The following is a 21,495-nucleotide window of genomic DNA, read 5'->3' as shown; positions in this document are numbered from 1 at the left end:
CATCGAGAAGTCTCAAAATGACTTGTCGAGAAGTCATTTAGACTTATCGATAACTCATTTCTCTACATACTTTTGTTCTTTTCAATTCTGTCTAATATCAATTTCACATATTGAAAATGTAAATTAACAGTTCGACAACTTTTCTTAGAATTTAAAAAATTCCAAGTTGAATTTTAAATTTTGAAAAATAAATATACAGAGAATTCTGAAATATTTATAAATCATATTCCAGTTAATTTCCAGTTAAATCAAATTAATTTTGATTTATTAGAAATTAATCTGCTGCAACATATTAGCTGAGTTCTTGCCTTTAGGATAAAGAATTTAACATTCCAATTTCACCAACAAGTCTAGTGAAAGTTGCTTCATCCAAAGGCTTAGTGAAAATGTCAGCTAATTGTTTTTTTGTTGGAACAAAAATGAGCTAAATGATACCATTTGTAGCATGTTCTCTAATAAAATGGTACCTTACATCAATGTGCTTAGTTCTAGAATGATTAACTGGATTAGCAATAATAGACATGGCACTAGTATTGTCAAACATAATAGGAACTTTGTGTAACAGTAGGCTATAGTCCATTAGTTAATTTCTAATCCAAAGCACTTGAACACGACAAATTCCTACAGCTATATATTTAGCCTCATCTGTAGAAGTTGACACAGATTGTTGTTTTTTACTATACCATGATACAAGTCTTTATCCAAGAAATTGACAATTTCCACTTGTACTCTTCCTGTCAACCTTGCATCCAACAAAATCCGTTGTGTATCCAACAGCTTCAAAACCAGTTCTCTTAGGATACCATAATCCCAAGTTTGTTGTTCCCTTCAAATATCTAAAAATTCTCTTTACTGCCATCATATGTGATTCTTTGGGATTTTCTTGAAATCTAATACACAGACATGTTGCAAACATAATATCTGGTCTAGCAGTGAAGTATACTAAAGATCCAATCATTCCTCTATATCCATACATGTCAATACTTTTTCCTTTCTTATCTTCATCCAACTTAGTAGCTGTAGACATTGGTGTAGATGCAGGTGAGCAGTCAACCATTCCAAACTTCTTTAATAAATCTTTAACATATTTGGTTTGACTAATGAAGACGCCATCAGTTCTTTGACTAACTTGAAATCCAAGGAAGTAATTGAGCTCTCCCATCATGCTCATCTCATATTCACTCTGCATGAGTCTTGAAAATCTTTGACATAACTTTCATTAGTAGAACCAAAAATGATATCATCCACATAAATTTGAACTAGGATAATATCATCACCATGCTTCTTGTAGAATAGAGTCTTATCAATAGTTCCTCTAGTAAATCCATGTTTGATCAAGAATTCTGATAGTGTGTCATACCATACTCTAGGTGCTTGCTTTAAGCCATATAGAGCTTTCAACAATTTATAAACAAAGTCTGGAAATTCTGGATCTTCAAAACCAGGTTGTTGTTACATATAGATCTCCTCTTCCAATTCACCATTGAGGAATGCACTCTTCATATCCATTTGATACACCTTAAAGTTTGAATGTGCAACAAATGCAAGGAAGATTTATATTATTTCAAGTCTTGTAATTGGAGCAAAAGTTTCATCATCGTCAAATTCTTCTTCTTGTGAGTAGCCTTTAGCAACCAGTCTTGTTTTGTTCCTTGTCACAATTCCATTTTCATCCATCTTGTTCATATACACCCATTTTGTTCCAATAATGCTTCTATTTCTTGGTGCATGAACCAATTCCCAAACTTTATTTCTCTCAAACTAATTTAATTCTTCCTGTATGGCAGTTATCCAGTCATGATCAAGCAAGGCCTCTTTATTTTTCTTTGGCTCAACTTGAGACATAAAACATGCATGTAAACATTCATTTGCAGTAGCACTTCTAGTTCTTACTCGAGCATTGGGATTACCAATTATTGCATCTCTAGTGTGACTTCTATCCCATTTTCTGATGTGATCTTTTTGACTAGAATTGCTCTCACCATTGGCATGACTTGCAGAACCACCATCTTCTTCTCCCCCTGAGTTTGCGCCATCAAACTCAGATAAAATTCTTTCTTGATTAGATTTTTCATTTTCATGGATCACTTGCTCAGTTATTTATTGATCCATTCTATTTTATGTGTTGATTTCAGCATCATCCTCAAAATCACTGTCAATATTGAGATTTTCAAACTTCAAAATTTCAGCTTCATTTTCATCAAGGCATTCCAAGCCTGGACACTTGTCATCATCAAAAGTCACATCTTTGCTCTCCATAATTTTCTTATGTTCAAGCACATAAACTCTATAGGTAGTTCTCTCCAATGAATATCCCAGAAAAATTGCTTCAAAAACCTTAGAGTCAAATTTTCCCACATATTCAGAGTTATCTTTTAGTACAAAACACTTGCTTCCAAACGCAAGCAGATGCTTCATAGTAGACTTTATTTTATAGAATTGAGTAATGTATTTTTCTATGCTTTTTGTTGATCAAATATTTGTTTTAAGTATAGCATGCAGTATTCACAACTTCTTCCCAAAAACTTGTTGGCAGATTGGCATCTTGCAGCATTGTTCAGGTAGCTTCAACTAGAGTTCTATTTTTCCTATGAACAACACCATTTTGTTGAGGTGTTCTTGCATCTGAAAATTCTTAAACAATGCCTCTGTCTTTGCAGAATTCACTCAATGCTGCATTTTTCCATTATCACTTCTCAATCTTTTTATACAGTTTTGCTCTTCAGCCTGCTTTTCAACTTTCTTTATGTGATCAATAATGATGTGTGGAGTTTCATCCGTTGAATGCATAAACTCTACCCATGTATACCTTGAGTAGTCATCCACCATCACCAGTGCATATTTCTTCCTAGAAATAGATAAGACATTAACTGGTCCAAACAGGTCCATGTGAATAAGTTGCAAAGGTGCACTTATGAAATTCACAGTTTTGCTCTGGTGACTAGACCTCTTCATTTTGCCTTTCTGACGAGTCTCACAAACTTCATTTTGCCTTTTTCACCAAGACATTAATTGCTTTATAATTCAGGTGAGAGGGTTTCTTATGCCACAACTTGCTTTGCTAAATAAATGCCTTGGTATAGAAGCAACAAATTCCTTCCTTGTTTGCTGAACTTAGGTCTGCAACAAACAAGCTTTCTTTTCTAACTCCTTTAAGAGCAGTTTCACCAGTATTTTTGCTAATAATTGAGCAGTCTTCTTTTTCAAAATTTAGCTTGAATCTTTTGTCAGTAAATTGGCTGACTCTTAGAAGATTAACTTCAAGTCCAGCAATCAGTGCTACATCTTTTATGACAGCATTTCCAGAAACCAGCTTGACATATCCCATTGTGAATCGTTTGATGTTGTCTCCAAAAGTCACCAATGGGCGAGCCATCTCCTCAAATTATGATAGCAGGGCCTTATCACCAGTTATATGTCTGGAGCATCCACTATCAATGATCCATATGACTCTTTTCATTTTGCCCTGAACACAATGAGGATAAGTGTGTTTAGCTACCGAAGGAGTATTGGGTACTTTTTTCCTTTTCACAAAAGTTGGAGAAGTAGAATTTGATGATTAAAAAAGAACAGTGTTTATAGATTGATTTGTGTTTTCCTTTTTAGTTATAGATCCAAAATTAACTTCTTTGAGGTCTACTCCCAGTTTATGACAACTTGTCATCACTTTCATATTGCAAGGAATGCAATCAAATTTATCACAGAATGAATGGGGATCTTCAGCCAATGCTTCATTATATTTGCAGACTCCCAACTTTGGCTCACTAACAGCCTTTTTACAAAGGTGAGTTATGTGATTTATTGAGCCACATCTTTGAAACTGCTTTTTAGGGGTATCTGCAACAAAGACATAGTTGTTGCTCTTGTTTACACCTAGTTTTAATTTTCTTGGTTGGTGTCTTGATAACTTGATTGACTATTGGTTTCTTTTCAAGTTTATTTGTGGTTGTGGTTTTTGCATTTTTTTTTCACTGTCATGAATCCCCCATACCGAGATACCAATATTCTCCTTTGATTTGATCTAACTTCCTCTATACCAATAATTTTTTTATAATTTTTTAAAATAACTACATCCACTACTTCTCTACACTATACCCACTTTATACATATAATATTAATCGGTCTCACTACTTTACTCACTTTTTAAATTTTGCTACATTACTTTATCATTTTTCTTAAATTCTGTACCCAGCTCAAATATAAATATTTGGGAGGGACGGAGGGAGTAATTATTAATTCATTAATTAATTTGATACTTCTAAATTAATAAAATTATTTATATAATTTGTATAGATTTTTTTGTGCTTCAAATTTAACTTTGAAACTTTTTTACTAGAATTTGTTGACATTAAATTAGAAATTAATGGTATCATCAATATAATTATATAAACTATAAAACGAGAACGTTTATGTGACGTCTCTTAGACCATATCATCCTATTTTTTGAATTTTCTCCTTAATTTTAATTAAAAACTAAAATTTACCTTATATTCTTCTAAACTTTTTACACTTTCTTCTTAAAATTCAATTACCATCTTGATACTCTCTATACTCGGACAAAACTTTCTTCACTTTCTTTTTTAAAACTCAACTTAATAACTTAATATTAATTACCCTCTTATTATTATCTGAAAAATTCTCTTCAGTTACCTTATAAAGATTTGATAATTATATAAAAGATAGGAGATTTGATAATACAGAAAAATAAAAAAATTATTTATTAATATTTTTTTAAACTTTCTTTTCAAGTCAAAAAAACTTGAATTACCTTTCAAAAATTTATAAATAGAGGGAAAGTGAAAAGATCTATTTTAATATTGTTCTACACTTTCTCTTCAATTAAAAAAAATTAAAATTGCATAATAAATTAAAAACAATTATAAATTTTTTTATGAATAAATACATCAAAATATTGAATTATAAAATGAGGGGTTTATTATTGGAGAATAGTTTACACATATCGAGAGCAGCTGCAATAATGGTGAGCCTTCTTCTTCCAGCTTTTTATGTATATTTCTATGTGTAAGTATACATTTATAGTTATTAAATTTAATTCTTAATTTTATGATTATTTTTTATTGTACTAAAGTTGTAAATGTACTAATGTTTGTACTTTGTGATTTGTGTTTCGACTTGCAATTTCAAGGGGTTTGGTCTCTGGTTCATTTTACGGTAATTTTGCTCGGTAAATTAAGATTATTACTCGGTTTTTAAGTCTATTCTAATATTTGTTATTTAATATGATCATAAACATGCAAATAACACGCATGTTATTGTAAAACCTCCATAAATTAATAACCTTGTTAAATTAATAATTTATTATAACTCCGAGTCGGGTCCTTTGTGCTAAATTAATATTTCGCTAAATTTATAAGATAATATTTTTTTATTAATGCGTATAAGTCTCATATAATATATAAATTAATAATTGCATATTACATCAAAATTATAGATTTCTAGGATGCACTTTTATAGTAAGCCTCAATAGTAACCTGCTTCTTTTTAAAATTGATGTCGCCTTATACTTCATCTTGAATCTTTCTTAATGCATTATGGAGTTCTGGCGTACTATATTTATATTGCAAGAGAAAATTACGTAATGTGATCGTTGCTTTAATGACATCTTTTCGTGAGAGTGCCTCCAACTGTGTATTATCATTTTAATCTTCTTTTTTATTTCCCAAGACACTGTTAATAATTTGTTTATCATCCAACAATTTACTTAAATTCATAAATATTTCTTAATGTTATTTTAAGTATTCAATAGATGAAAACAAATTATTATTCTGAGAATTGTATATGTTATAAAATTTTAAATAATATATCTCGATAAATTAATAAATTATTAATATATCGAAAAATTAATAAATTATTAGTTTATCGATATATTAATATTTTGATTAATTAATAATTTTCATGCTACCAATGGTATTAATTTATCGAGATTTTACTGTATTCGACTTGATGAATGACGGTAGTAGGATGTTAAAACATGATATTTATAAGGTTGGTGTAAAGCGCACTTTACTAGACACTTGGTCAGAATCAAGAGTTTCGATTGTAAGAAAATCACAGAAGAGTTTTAGAAAAAAATGATGGTTCTTTTTCAAAGTCGTCATCCCTTTCCTGAGTTAAATTTAGGCTGAAAAATAATTTTTGAAGATAATTTTCTCCGGATAAGAGCAATAACTTTGTTTTGTACATTGTTCATTAAGTGATGGGTGACCTATGATACTTCGGTCTCTTAAATATAATTTCATGAAAAGAGCGCCTAGCGCCTAAGTAAGAAACATGTTTAATTAGAGGGTGTTTTTTTGGAATTTTAATTTATTCAGAATTTCAGAATAACTAAATACAAAATCGAAAATTCAAAAAAAAAATCATAATATTATTTTAATATATTTTATATTTTATTTAAAAGCACGTTTATAAAACCGCCGTAAAGCATGGCATAATTCATAGTTTTATTCAAAATGATATTTATATTTAATATTTTAAAAAGTTGTAAACTTAGTTTAATAGTGACATTATGCGCAAAAATTAAATCAATTATAATTTTAAAACTTAGAAGCCATGTGACCAGAAACCCTTATATATAATAATATAAGTACAATACCTACGTATTCAAATTTCAAATGTTCCTACTTGCCGGCAAAACTAATAACTTCGAATGTTCTTTCTCTTTCTTTGTATGGTTTGAAAGTTCTTTAGATTCGGTGGATAACAATAAAAAAATGAAAAAAATAACTTAATAAATTTTAAAATTTATTTGGCAAAATGACAAAGCCAATTTTTTTTGTGAATTAATAAAATTTAATGTATCTTATATTATTCTATAATCGGTCCCTTTTGGGTGCAAAGTTACAACGATGAGATGAACCCATCACTTTGCAACGATGAGAAGAACCCATCACTTTATGTCTAGGAATTTATTTATTTTTACCATAGGAAAGGTAAAAGCTCAACCAATATAGAGTACACAAGAACTCAACAACTGCACCATGGATATACTATCTAGGTATATTTGTTTGAGGAAAATTACCAAAGACTGAAGCATTGTTAAAATAATAAGCCCAAAGTTAATAACAATTATAACATAGCTAATGAGAAGCTAAAGAGTATAATAATAATTAAAAAGAAAGTGTCGAACAGAGATTAAATTTAGTATAGAATCTTCACAATATGCAGAAGTACTAAATAAGTTTCTTTACCAAAAGAGTAACCAAGATTTCTAGAGCTTCTGGATGACAACGGAATTGGCTAAGCCAGCCTCTTCTATTGTCTGGTCCTGATTAGTGAGTTGTTTTGGAGGGAACCCAACAGTCTGCAGATGATAGCTTCTTGGCGCAGCAGGCCTAGATGCATCAATGAAGCCACGGATATCTCTAACTGTATGATGGAAATTAAAACGTGACACCATGCGTGTGCCATCTGCCAACCTTAGCTGAATTGAGGTAGAAGGTAATGCCTGATCCACAACTAAGCCCATCGATGGTGGTGGGGCACTCTGCAAATTGCTTACAACAGTTGGCTCTACTGGTGGTACTACATCATTGTTGCTGCCTAATGTTCTACCCTGGCCCTGAAAAGAGTTGGGGCGCTTCTTTGGTACCTACATACAAGAAAAAATATGGAGGTGATAAGAACGAACAAGTTCCAGGAAGAATGTGTAGAAAGTAATGAATTCAAAAGAGATGCAAATAACGCACAGGGCACTCTTGTTCTTTTCTCATGAGATTAACATGGACAACAGTCCTACTATCAGCTGGCGCAAGCTCTCGTGGACACTCGGACTTCCTGATACTCTGCATTGCAATGTTATAAACACTTCTTGTCAGAACTTTATTAGATATACAACAATCAATGCGTAATTACTAATCAGTACCTAATAGTAAAAAAAAAAATCTCAAGACATATAAAATTAATAAACCCAGCAACCCACAAAAATCAAAAGCCTTATAGCCATCTCACATACAAATGGTTTAAGGGGTCCAAAATTAAACCATATACGATGTCTTAATATAACTTCATACTTCTCCAGAGTCAAATCTCTTATTACTTGTGGGACTAATTTGAATGCACACCATAGGGACATGTTATATAAATATATATAGAGGAATATCTATGAGCAAGCTAACCGAGAACCTAGCAAATAAATTCATTCACCGTTCGAAACACACTTGAAGTACAAGGCTAATACTGAGTTGCAATTATGACTGCTTGTAAACTATAGTAACATGCAGTACCTCTAAGAAAGATGCATTTTCTGGATCATCCATCCTCCGCAAGGGACCGTCATCTATGGTGAACCCATTTGTCCAAACAGTGATAGTGTGTGTGACAGTTTCAGGATGTGAAGGAGCATTTGAAACTGTTTCTCCAGTTAGGAGTCTTGCTGTTCCGGTAAAATTTCTTGAACTTGAAGATGGCTGAAGGTGATCCACATGTCTTTCCACACCTCCTGCCTGCCTAGCTTGATTGAATAAAGCATCTACATCATTGCCTTTTGATGGATCCTGCACAAGCATTCCACTGCAATTGTTGACAAGCATCAGCATATTATCTCGGTTAAAAAACAACTTGCTTATGACTATGAAACAACACTACGCAGTGACTTGAAAAACCATAATTAAATCTGAAAAATCGGCAGGATTGAGCCTAGCTAGTACTTTTCTCCTCTGTAGTAATAAGGAATTCAAGGGTTTAGGTGTCTGTGGATATTAAAATTTCTGCACTAGGCCATAATATCCAGCTAATTGCTATTACACATGAAATAAAGCTAATATATTTGGCTTGATTTCCGACCTTATCATTTCTTTTTCTGTTTTTCACCACATGTAGTCTGATACTTAGTGAAGATATGTATAAAACAATCCGACATATTGTTTTATAGAAATACCGATATGCGTTCTTTATATTTCACAAATAATTACTAGTAGTCTAATTTGCATTTTAAAAATAATTATTATTGATTCAACTTCTAATCAACTAATGGTGCAATAGATGGGAACATCAACAAGGCCTAACGTAACGTATTAAGCTCTGATCAAATCTTGGTACAAAACTCATCTACTTGAAATATGTCAAACTAACATTAAATTGTCAATTTAGAACTTAAGCTGCCAACTGAACAAACCAATGGAGGTTTCAACTTTGACTGATGGGAATGTACTTGAAACTTATAGGTCACCTGTGATTTAAGAATAAACTATTCTAATATTTTTCTTTCTTACAAACATGATAAATAACACAAGACTAACTTATCGCAAGTAACATCACCCGTAATTCAATTTTGGTTCAATACTTAGTATAGTATACCACAATTTGTAGTCAATAAATCACAAAATTAGAGGTCGAGGAGTCCATGCCAATGGATTTAACTGTTACTTATTCTAATGCTAGCACAAAAGAGAACAAAAAAAAAAAGAAACCAGATTCAAGCATCACATTTACAAATTACACTCATGTAAAATTACTCATACTCATAAAATTAGCAAACTTGGACATAGTAGTAGATTCGCGAAGCTATTGTTCTGCTCATAAGTCATAGCATCGCTAATTGATCAACACACAGGCGATGCTAATTGATCAACACACAGGCTAGTTACGGAAAGTAGACATACATTACATTTACTGCTGATACAACACACCTATAAATATATAAATATATAAACAGGCTCATCTGCTGGAGAGACCAATTGCGAACAATATATCATGCCTTCTACGCTAAAAAAAATCTCCAAAGAACGCAACTCAAAATATCTCGAAAATTACCTAGGGTTCGTAAATTACCTTTTCTCGCCACCAGTGTAGTACTCTTGAGGCTGCTCATCGCTATCAGAATCATCTCCATCCTTCTTATTAAGATCAGCAAACGAATGAATTCTCCCGCCACGACTCCCGGAGGCCTTATCACTCCCCTGTCTCCTCGACCGGAGATTATAAACACGATCAGATTGCGGACGCATCGGCAGCTGCGGCGACGGCGATCTAGACCTCGACGGCGTCGATTCTGGAGACAGAGACTCAGATCGCTCGGCAGCGACGGGATTTGCAGCGTCATCGGCGGCGGCGACGGCAGCGGCGGAGGAGGTTTCGAAGAAAGTGGAAACGGCGGCGTCGAGATCGAAGTTGTGACTTTCGAGGAAAAAGAGAGCTTCTTGTGGAGAAGATGAAGTGATGGTAGTGAATGTGTTGATGAGATCGGCGTGGGGGTGATTGTTAGGGGCTGTTTGGTTCTCCATTATCGCAAGCTTTCTTTTTTGTCTTATTTTGAGGGTGTGAATAAGATTTATAGAGTGGATTGTTGATCACGTGGTTGAATCGTGAAGTGAAACGATTTGTGTACAAGCTGTGACTCTTGCTATTAAGCCCAACTAGTTCTATTGGGCTCTAAATTGGGTGCCATATCGAATTCAATCAAATCATATTTTTCTGTTGAATTTCTTTTTTCGAGATGATATTTTTATTAACTTTTTATTGAAAAATTTATTCAATTAAAATTTGACAAATTTTAATTCACTCCGATATTTTTTTTTTGTATCTAGTGAATTGGGTTTATGATGATATTTCTGTTTGTATGATCTGAATTCTTGATTCTAGGTTAGTTGAGTTTTTTTGGGTTTCTTGATTTTTGTAATATGATTGGAATATCGGATTTAAGTTCGTTGTTTCAGTTTGTGAATAAGTGGATGTTTTTAGGATTTTAATATTGGAATTGAGTTGGGTTGTCGTTTCTCGAAGCAGTTGGGCTTTTTAGGATGGAAATGTTGATTGTAAGTTGAGTGTTTTGTTTCTTAATTCAGTTGGTATTTTAGGATTTGAATATCGGAATTTGAGTCTCTGAATCGAACTTTACATCCCTTATATAATAATTTTTATAATTAAATCTAACGATTTTTGTAAATTTAATCATAAATATCTAATGATTATGAATTAAGTAATTGTAACGACTGGGAATTCGCGACGTAATTAAGTAAATAAAATATGATTTCAGTGGTGTGATTATAAATTATGTGACTAAGTGATGATTAATTGTCTTTATTTTATAATAGTATCTGGGAGCGTAGATAGATGTCTTCCAATTTAAAGAGTCAGTTAAGGGGTTAAGCTGTGTTGTCGGGCCGTCAGGTAGAACGAAACTCGTCTTAAAAAGGGATTAAAGTGTTTAAATGTGAAATATGCGTGAAAAGGAATGATTAAGTGAGAATTATGTTCTAGTGATGTGTCGGTTAGTAAAGATAATTGATTGTGAAGCGTAAATGAAACGCTGAGCGTCGGGCCGTTAGGCAGAACGTGACCCGATACGCGAAAAAGAGAAATAATAATAAGAAGGGGAAATTGTAAGGTCAATTATGAGTTGTGATGTGTGGATATATATATGTGTTTGTTTGCCTGTATGCATGATTACGTGATTTCTTGATTTTAAATGGATATAAGGGATTTATTCGGATTAAAATAAGATTTATTGAACCTTTATACATTTTTATAAAATTATTCGAGAATGGTCAAGGCATGAAATTTATTTTGTTATCTTCAAAATAGTCCTAGAGACTTTTTAAAAATGATAGACGGATTTATTTCGTGATCTTGCATTTTAAAATGATTTTAAGGAGTTAAAATGCTATTTTCAGCTAATCTTGTAAAATCCGTATTTAATCAACCGTTCGCTCAAAAATTATTCTGAAAATATGGTTGGAAAGCTAATTTCGAGATCTATGCTCTAAAATTTATATCGTTCCATTCTCATCTCTTCTGAGAGAGCTATTTCTTGAATAAATCCATTTTTAGATTAAAATAAGAGAAAAGAGAAAAAGAAATTTAAAAGTATGGTACAATGACCATACTACCCTTCCAAGCTAATATATATACCCCTTTCCTCCCCCTTTTTCTTTCTCTTCACCCGGCCTCACTCTCTCATCTTTCACATTCTCTCATTTCTCTCTCTTTCTCTCTCACTCTCGAAGTCTCTCTCTCTCTCTCTCTCTCTCTCTCTCTCTCTCTCTCTCTCTCTCTCTCTCTCTTCCTCTCGGTACACCTCTCTTCTTCACTTAATTTCTATGGATTCTTCCATAAAACTTCATTCTTAATCCATATATGGGCTTTAAATATTATGCATGTGTGTGTAGGTGTTTGCATGCGTGTGTGCGTGTATGTTTATGTGTGATGTTGAGCCGAGAACCTTGGTTCGAGGTCTTCTTGCAAGTTTTGACTTTGATTTTCTTGATTTGTGATGAATTGTTGTTGCATATGATACTTGTTGTTGTTCGATAGAGAAATCGGAGGTTTTTATGGTTTGAAAACCCCCGAATGGGGGCACCACCGTAGAACCACCGCCACCGGTGATGAACTCCGGTGAACCGGTGGTGAGTCATGATGTGTAAACTGAACTCTACTAATCATAAAAATTATTTTCGATGTTTGCATGTGATGTTTCTTCAAAAAGCCGAACGACTTTTGATTTTAAGAAGATTAAGTTGATTTTGTTGATTTAAGTGGTTGTGGATGTTTATTCTAGGATAATATTGAAAAATTAGAATAAATAGTGATTCAAGGATTTGGAACAATGTTTGCATGTGTTGATTTCCTAAAAACCCGAATGGGTCCTTGATTTTGAGAAACTAAATTTGATTGTTTGATGAAAATGACTTGTTAATGTATATTCTTAGAAGTAATTGAGAAATTTGATTAGGTGATGATTTAAAGAATCGAAATAAAAGTTGCATGTGTTATTTTGCTTGAAAACCGAGTTGTTCTTGATTATTAAGTTGATTTTTATGATGTAAATGATTTGTTGTTGATTGATTGTAGAGATTCTTGAATAAGTAGATTAAGATGTGGTTTAAGAACTCCAAATGATGCATGCATGTCCTGATTATTGGAAATTTCGGGTGTTATTGCTTGCCCTTAAGGGATTAAAGTTGATTTATGTGTTTAAATGCACTATAAATGCGATTTTGATTTGGTTCTAGTAGGTGCATGTCAAGATAAAGTTTTGCATGTAAGCGTTTAGGCTAAAAGATGATTTAAAGGAATGAGTAGTGAATTGATTCCAAGTTTTTATGCAATTGTGATGCTTGTATGATAATGTTTGATTCTTGGGTTGTGTTTTTTGGTTATAGTCGAATGGAATATGGATATAAAAGTGATTGATTTGATGATAAGTGAATGCATGTGTAATTCCTAAGAGATATATGATTTGTTTGATTGTTTTGGTTCGAATTAAGTATTGAAAAAGGAAGGATTAAGTCGTCTAGTTACAAGGGTATATAATTGACATGATAACTCAAGTATAGAGTTAAAAATGCAAGGATTAAATTCTATATGTCGTATTTGCATCGTAATGTGTGATTCGAAGTCTATATGGTTAAAGTATACGAGTTATGGTATAAACATGTTGTGTGATTATAATTGAGTATATAAATACTCTTAGGGTATTGCGATTAAGGGAAATGTTAAGCGTTCTAGGAACGTCAAGTGGGAATCTAATTAAGGTTTTGGTTTTTGGATTGTAGATTCGGAGCGTGAGGGCATTCAGGCTAGGAAAGGGAAAGGTATACTAGGTGGCAGTAGTTCAACCTTTGTGAAACAGGAAAACAAATTCAGGCAAGTAACTCTACTTATGTAAATGGTTATAAAGAGGATATTGTTCATGCCATGTAGAGTATTGAACTTTTATAGTAATGTACCCCTGTTATTGATTCTTGAGATACCATATCATTGTTCTTGTGAACTTGTTATTGATAAGATTATTGTTCAAACCCTTTGATAACCTTTTCTTATCCCGATTACTTGTTAATACCATGAACTATTGTAAACCCTATAAGAACCTTAACGAACCCCTTGGATAATTATCATTTACTCCTTTGTTTACCTTATGCCCTATTGATCCTTGAAACGGTTTTGATTCCCTAACTTGAGTACCTTGTTATCATTTGATCAAGATCCCTAGAATTGAACTTTGCTTATCCTTGATTCATTTCCTTATTTTTTGAATACTTGAAATTTGAACTTAAGAATGAGTTTCGACTTGAAAGAGTCTGAATGATTTCATATTCTTGGTAATGATAAAATGAATTTAGTAAAACCTTTTTTTTCCAACACAAGGTTTTCCAAACGAATTCCTGATGGATTGGATTCAGACGTAAGAGACTAGTGGGACTAGTCCAATCATGTTAAGAGGCTAGCGGGGCTAGTCCAGTTTAAGGCTGAAATTATGCCATTGGTACCTTAAAAACCGGATGGAGGTCGGTACGGGCTGATCACCCGTATTATTATGAATTGAAAGTTAAAGAAGATGAAGTGATGGTAGTGAATGTGTTGATTAGTTCGGTGTGGGGGTGATTGTTAGGGGCTGTTTGGTTATCCATTATCGCAAGCTTTGTTTTTTGTCTTATTTTGATGGTGTGAATAAGATTTATAGAGTGGATTGTTGATCACGTGGTTGAATCGTGAAGTCAAACGATTTATGTACAAGCTATGACTCTTGCTATTAAGCCCAATGATAGGTCCATATTATTGCATATTATTAATACCTATTTTATGTCCATTTTCGTGATTTTATTAATAAATAAATTGTTTTACTTTGTTTTGTAGGAAAATAAATAAAATCAGAATTTGAGTTGGAAAAGGTGCAAAAAAAGCAAGGAGGTGGACTATTCTAGAAGTCAAGGGAATTGGAAGATAAATAGAATTCTTATTGGAGAAGAAGAAGAATTTACTTTAAGAATTCTACTTGTATTCCAAGAACCCAACCCTCATATTTTCCCTATATATATGGGTCTCCCCTCTTGTATTTTACACATTCAATATTCCAACAACCAAGACACCCAATTAGTTATTTGTTTTGTTCATCTTTTATCATGTGTAGCTAAATTTGTTCCCTAGGATGAAGATGAAGTTAATTTAATTGCTTTGATATCTTCCCGTTCCTATTATTTGATTCTCATGATTTTTCTTGGTGCTTAATTGTTTAATTGACAAAGTGATTTTGATATATTATTGTTACTGGATTTATTTTTCATAGCCTATGCTTGCTCTATGAAGTTTTGATGGGTTATTGTTAGATAACAAGTTTCATAGTATATGTTTGTCTCGTTAATTAAAATTTATTTGTGAAGAAAAGAGAATTGATTTTAGGGCGAGTTGATATTAATTGTGATTGATTAACATATTCGGATTCCTAAGTTTTCCATATTATTTGATCTATTTGCAAATTAGGTTAATTCAAACTCCTCTCAAATCTTATTATCCAGTTCGCCTGATTTAAATTGTTAGGGTTTTGAAAATTCATAGTCTCTGTGGATCGACCTGTATTTGCTACAATTAACCGCTGTGCACTTGCAGTTATTTTACACATCAAGTTTTTGGCGCCGTTGCCGGGGACTATTGTTAATTTTCACTCTTTGATATTTAATTCTTCGGACTAGTTTTTCTTTCACTTTGTTTTTTTGGGAATCGTGAAGCGGAGGAAAGTTTGGACAAGAAGATCGCTAGGAGGCCTCGCCGTCTCTTTTGGAATTTTTGAAAGCGCTTTTCGGTGTTCCGTATCACCTCTCTATTTTTTTTCTCACTTTTATTATTAAAAAATCCAAAAAAATAAATATTTGAAAAATCCAAAAATATTAGTTAATTGTTAATAACCAATTTGTTGCATCATTCATTCTCTCACGTAGGATCACATCATCTAGATTTTCTTTTTGTATTTATTGCTTTCCATCTTATACAATTGTGGTGATTGCTGGAGAAAAGAGGTACGTACTATTTAGAATAATACACGTAGTGTAGTGCATCCATAAGTGTTTATTATCTTGTTCTTTGTGCGATGCATCATCTAATCAATCTTAAGGGCGCCACCCCATTACAAGATAAGGTGAGGGATTTCATCACCCTTTTCTTGGCCCACGAATCACTAATTCCTTCATCTTGCATTCACCCACCTTAATAAAATTAAGTAGACATTGGCCCTTAGGATTTCGAGCTCAATTAGGAAGGTACCTAAAAAAGGAAGTAAATTTGGAATTATTCGAACTTTTGGTGACAAGGCAAGTGTATCACTTACCTGGCCAATTTGGATTGGTGACTAGGCTAGCGGTTCTCTAATTCAGCGCCTTGTTTACAAGGAAGTGCCCCCGCTTACCTGGCCAATCGGTTTGAATAAATCTAGATTTATAGACTTTTTGGTGGTCCAAAAGTTAGGAGCTGTCTAGATTATTTTTAGGATTACCCACAGATCTAAGATTTTCTTTTTGATTTTCCAATTTTTTTGGGTGTTTACTTATAGCTTTTGTCTGCTACGTGATTACTTTTCTTATATGCAAAGTAATTGGGTTCGAGACCATTCATCTAGATTAATAAGACACTCTAACCTTTCATCTCCTAAAGTAGTAAGGCAACTCGACTTTTCTTCACCCACTAACTTTTCTTCACCCACTAAAATTGAGTCGAAAAAAGAAGTAGAAATTTCACCTGTAATCATGGTTGACTCACTCAAAGACCGTTGTTATCCCGCTCGTTCCGATGAACCCTCGTGCATAGTCCTACCTGAAGTAACAGCGAATAATTTTGAAATTAAACATCACCACATTAGCATGTTACCTAGGTTTTCTAGGGTAGAGGGAGAGGATCCATATCTTTTCATTCGAGAATTTGAGGAAGTTTGTGCTTTACAAAAACTCCAACAACTTAGCTCAGACTCCATTAGGCTCAGACTTATTAATTTTGTTTTAAAAGAAGAGGCTAAACAATGGTTGTATAGTCTACCCGTTAATTCTATTTCCACGTGGGATGGATTTGTGTCTATCTTTCTTAAAAAAATATTTTCCAAACCATAAGGCAAACAGACTTAGGAATGAAATTAACCGATTTCAACAAAATCGAAATAAGTCTTGTTGGAAGTATTTTGATGGATTTAAAAAAAATTTGTCTAAGTGTCCTCAACATGGTATAGAAAAATGGAGACTTTGTAAAATTATTTATGAAGCCTTAGACAGTCAAACCACTGCTTTGTTAGAGTCTATGTGCCAAGGTAAATTTATGGATAAAAATGAGGAAGAAGCTTGGCAATTTTTTGAGGAGATAGCTGAAAAAACAATGTTGTGGGAGTCAACTAGGGAACTTAATCCGGAACCTGAAAGATCTAAGGGCTTACACGTAGTTGGTATTTCTATTACAACCGAAGCTAAGTTAGCTACACTCACTAAACGTCTAGAAGCCTTAGAAACCAACAAGGTGTCTTCTCAATTTTCTATCTGTGCAAATTGTAGTTCTCCTAATCATGTAATAGACAATTGCCCTGAAAGTGAACAAGTCAATGCTATGTTTCAACCTAGAGTTAGGAATGATCCATATGCACCCACATACAATCCTGGTTGGAAGAATCGCCCAAATTTCTCATGGAACCAAGGTCAATACAATCAGTTTAATCAAAATTCTCAACCTGCTTTTCAAAAGCCCAATCCTGGTCCATACCCAACTCAAAATCTTGGTCATTATCCTAACTCAGTCCCCTTAAATCCTCCTGGTTTTAGTGAATCTGATAAGAAATTGAATTCCATTGAAAAAAATATGGAGGCTTTACTTAAATCTCAACAATCTTTCATGCAAGCTATGACCCAAGATAGGCAGTTGCTAAATTCAAACACACAAACCATATCTAAGCTAGATGTCCAAGTTAGTCAATTGGAAAACACAATCAGTGAGAGAGAGAAAAATCGTTTCCCTGGTCAACCCGAGGCTAATCCTAAATTTCATCAAAACCAACAGTCTCATGAAACTGTGAACTCTGTCATCTCTCTAAGGTCTGGAAATCAATTCAACAATCATGCTGGTATTAATACTCATCAGGAAGATAAACTAACATCTAAACCAAATCCTATACTCTTGAATCATAGTCTTCAACAACCTCCCAATCCAAATCCTGAAAATTCTGAATCTAATGAGTCATCACCATCCAAAGAACCACCTTCAAAACCCCACTCTGATGCGTCTAGTGAAAAAGTCTTTAAGCCAAAAGCTTCGTTTCCTCAAAGACTTATCTCAAACAAACAATCTGCTCAGCTAGATACGATTTTGGAAGTTTTTAAGCAAGTCAAGATCAATATTCCTCTTTTAGATGCAATTCAACAAGTTCCCTCTTATGCTAAGTGTCTAAAAGATTTGTGTACTCATAAAAGAACCACTCATGTTCCTAAGAAAGCTTTCCTGACCTCTCATGTTAGTTCTATCTTGTCAAATCAAATTTCTGTGAAGTATAAGGATCCTAGTTGTCCTACCATCTCTTGTGTCATAGGAAATACCTTCATTGATAAAGCTTTACTTGATTTGGGAGCTAGTGTGAATCTTCTTCCATTATCAGTCTATCAAGCCTTGGGCTTAGGTGAACTTAAAAAGACCAGTATTACTCTTCAATTAGCTGATCGTTCTGTTAAAACTCCTAAGGGTATAATTGAAGATGTTTTGATAAAAATTGGTAATTTTGTCTTCCCCGCTGATTTCGTTGTTCTAGAAACCGAACGAGTCAAAAATCTCAAAAATCAAATCCCCATCATTTTAGGAAGGCCTTTTCTTGCCACCTCTAATGCTTTGATTAACTGTAGAAATGGTTCGATGAAACTCACATTTGGAAACATGTCGATAGATCTGAATATCTTTAATGTAGGAAATCAACCTAATGAGATTTTTGAACAACCTGTAGGAGTTAACTTGGTAGATAAGGTTGTGTCTTAGTCGAATCTTGAGGATAGTGCAGTTGAGTCTCTTCTTGAGGAAGATGTTTCGTGTGAGTATGAGAACAATAGAGAATTACATGAGTTGTATAAGAATTTCACTTGTGATGAGATGTTAGAGGAATTGAATGCCATTTGTTCTAATCATGAAACCCAACTTGAGGATAGTTATTTTTATCTTAAGATCGTTGTTAAGACTTCTGTTGGTGATCCACCCACACTCGATCGTATTCTTTTATTTTCCACTCTTGAACAGTCTTTGGTAGTTAATAATAAAACTCATCATGTTCTTATTTCTAGTAGAAAAGTTCATAACCAAGAATTTCAAGCCATTAATTTGCTAAAACAACATAAAGAAGCGTCTAATTGGTCCATGAATAATGTTAGTGCTATGAGTTTTATTTTGATGCATGATCTTATCTCTCTAGTGGATAATATTCTTCTTATGGGTGAGTTTCACATGTGTGTTAATTGTGTTACGAAGGTAGTTTTCCCACGTTCTGGTATTGGTTAATAAATAATTTTATGTATGTGTCTCCCATAGTAAAGTGTAGGTATGGGGGAGTAACTATGTGTGTGAGTGAATGTGTGTGTGTTATAGGTAATTGTGTTCCTCTGTCATGCCCTTATCAGGTATTCTCGTCCTTTTACTTTATCATTTTTCTCTCATTTGAATTCATTGAGGACAATGCATGATTTAGGTATGGGGGAGGGGTTTAGTAATACTTACATATATATAAAAAATCCAAAAACAATTGAAAAAAATGAAAAAAATAAAAGATATTTTAGCTAAGTTGTTCAGTCCACTCTTGTACTTTAATACTAGTTGGTGTTAGCCGTTTTTCAAAACTTATATATATAATGCCTTGAGATGATTTGAACATAATTGAGTAAGGTTGTCTTCATGAAACTTGTGTCGAACGAATTTTTGCTTAAGAGTCCAAGACGGCACATTTGCACAAGGTCTTTTTAGGAAAGATTGTTTAGGGAAGTTTTGGATATCTGAGACAGAGCCCACATGTTGAAACAATGTCGAATCAAATTTTTGCGAAAAAAAGAAAAAAAAAAAGAAAGCAAAAAGAAAAAGAAAAAAGAGATGCTTGAATAAACTACTTCAATACCCAATACTCCTCAGAAATAAAAAAAAAAGAGAAAAAAAATTGAGATGATGGGCACAAGTAGTATAATTGACTAGTCTTGTTTTGTGGCCTTTGTTACTCGAGTAATTAAGTCCGTAGGGGTATTTCAAAACCTAGTGCCCTAAGACCATCTGGTTTGGGAGTCATTGGCCCAAAGCTCGCTACATGGGTAACATAGAAAGCCTAAGAAAACGGACATTGCACAGTCAGTTAAAAAAAGAAAGAAAAAATAACCGTGAATTTTGGTTAGATACTTGTTTTGATAGAGATTGGGTCCGTTCAATATTGGTTGAAAAAGAGGAAATGTACTTACTCAATTGATTCTTCATAGACCTATTTTCACGACACACCTTGGGATTTTTTGTAAATGTTCAGAGTCGATATAAGTGGATTGTTGATACCTATATCTTGGCTATAATTAGAAGAGTCTTAAAGGCATGTATTTTCCTAAAAATTCTTATGTTCACACCGATGAATGTTATCGTTGATAGAGTTTGGATACTTTCTAGAGTATTTCACAGATTTTATGGGTATATCTTTTGTAAACCCTTAGGAGACAACACTCCTCTTGTAGAGATCGTCTATGAGTTTAACGGGTTGGTAAACCTAAAATTTCCCGTCACGCCTACGAAAAGGAGCATGGGACTTTTCTTAGCTAGCATTTTTCTTTTTAATTTTTCTCGAGGACGAGCAAAAGATAGGTATGGGGGCATTTGATAGGTCCATATTATTGCATATTATTAATACCTATTTTATGTCCATTTTCGTGATTTTATTAATAAATAAATTGTTTTACTTTATTTTGTAGGAAAATAAATAAAATCAGAATTTGAGTTGGAAAAGGTGCAAAAAAAGCAAGGAGGTGGACTATTCTAGAAATCAAGGGAATTGGAAGATAAATAAAATCCTTATTGGAGAAGAAGAAGAATTTACTTTAAGAATTCTACTTGTATTCCAAGAACCCAACCCTCATATTTTCCCTATATACTTGTATTCCAAGAACCCAACCCTCATATTTTCCCTATATATATGGGTCTCCTCTCTTGTATTTTACACATTCAACATTCCAACAACCAAGACACCCAATTAATTATTTGTTTTGTTCATCTATTATCATGTGTAGCTAAATTTGTTCCCTAGGATGAAGATGAAGTTAATTTAATTGCTTTGATATCTTCTCGTTCCTATTATTTGATTCTCATGATTTTTCTTGGTGCTTAATTGTTTAATTGACAAAGTGATTTTGATATATTATTGTTACTGGATTTATTTTTCATAGCATATGCTTGCTCCATGCAGTTTTGATGAGTTATTGTTAGATAACAAGTTTCATAGTATATGCTTGTCTCGTTAATTAAAATTTATTTGTGAAGAAAAGAGAATTGATTTTAGGGCGAGTTGATATTAATTATGATTGATTAACAGATTCGGATTCCTAGGTTTTCCATATTATTTGATCTATTTGCAAATTAGGTTAATTCAAACTTCTCTCAAATCTTATTGTCTAGTTCGCATGATTTAAATTGTTAGGGTTTTGAAAATTCATAGTCTTTGTGGATCGACCTGTATTTGCTACCATTAACCGCTGTGCACTTGCAGTTATTTTACACATCACCCAACTAGGCAACTAG

General features: G+C 33.2%; 2 protein-coding genes across 2 annotated transcripts; one reads left to right on the top strand and one right to left on the bottom strand.

Moving 5' to 3' along the window:
- Positions 1-7,056: 7,056 nt before the first annotated feature.
- Positions 7,057-10,299, bottom strand: LOC141696942 (plant UBX domain-containing protein 4-like). The gene is made up of 4 exons (XM_074501102.1): positions 9,793-10,299; positions 8,247-8,532; positions 7,710-7,805; positions 7,057-7,612 (listed from the first exon to the last, which is right to left on the bottom strand). Exons 1-4 carry the CDS (start codon positions 10,242-10,244, stop codon positions 7,232-7,234), a joined length of 1,215 nt encoding a protein of 404 aa, XP_074357203.1. The 5' UTR covers positions 10,245-10,299; the 3' UTR covers positions 7,057-7,231.
- A 6,735-nt stretch (positions 10,300-17,034) lies between these two features.
- Positions 17,035-18,726, top strand: LOC141695314 (uncharacterized). Its single transcript, XM_074499570.1, has one exon. The coding sequence runs from the start codon at positions 17,035-17,037 to the stop codon at positions 18,724-18,726; it is 1,692 nt and encodes a 563-aa protein (XP_074355671.1).
- The last annotated feature ends 2,769 nt before the right edge of the window (positions 18,727-21,495 follow it).

The sequence above is a fragment of the Apium graveolens genome, chromosome 11 (assembly GCF_009905375.1).
Source record: "Apium graveolens cultivar Ventura chromosome 11, ASM990537v1, whole genome shotgun sequence".
Taxonomy (NCBI): Eukaryota; Viridiplantae; Streptophyta; class Magnoliopsida; order Apiales; family Apiaceae; genus Apium; species Apium graveolens.
Note: the sequence above shows the minus strand (reverse complement) of the source record. Positions and strands in the feature narration are given on the sequence as shown.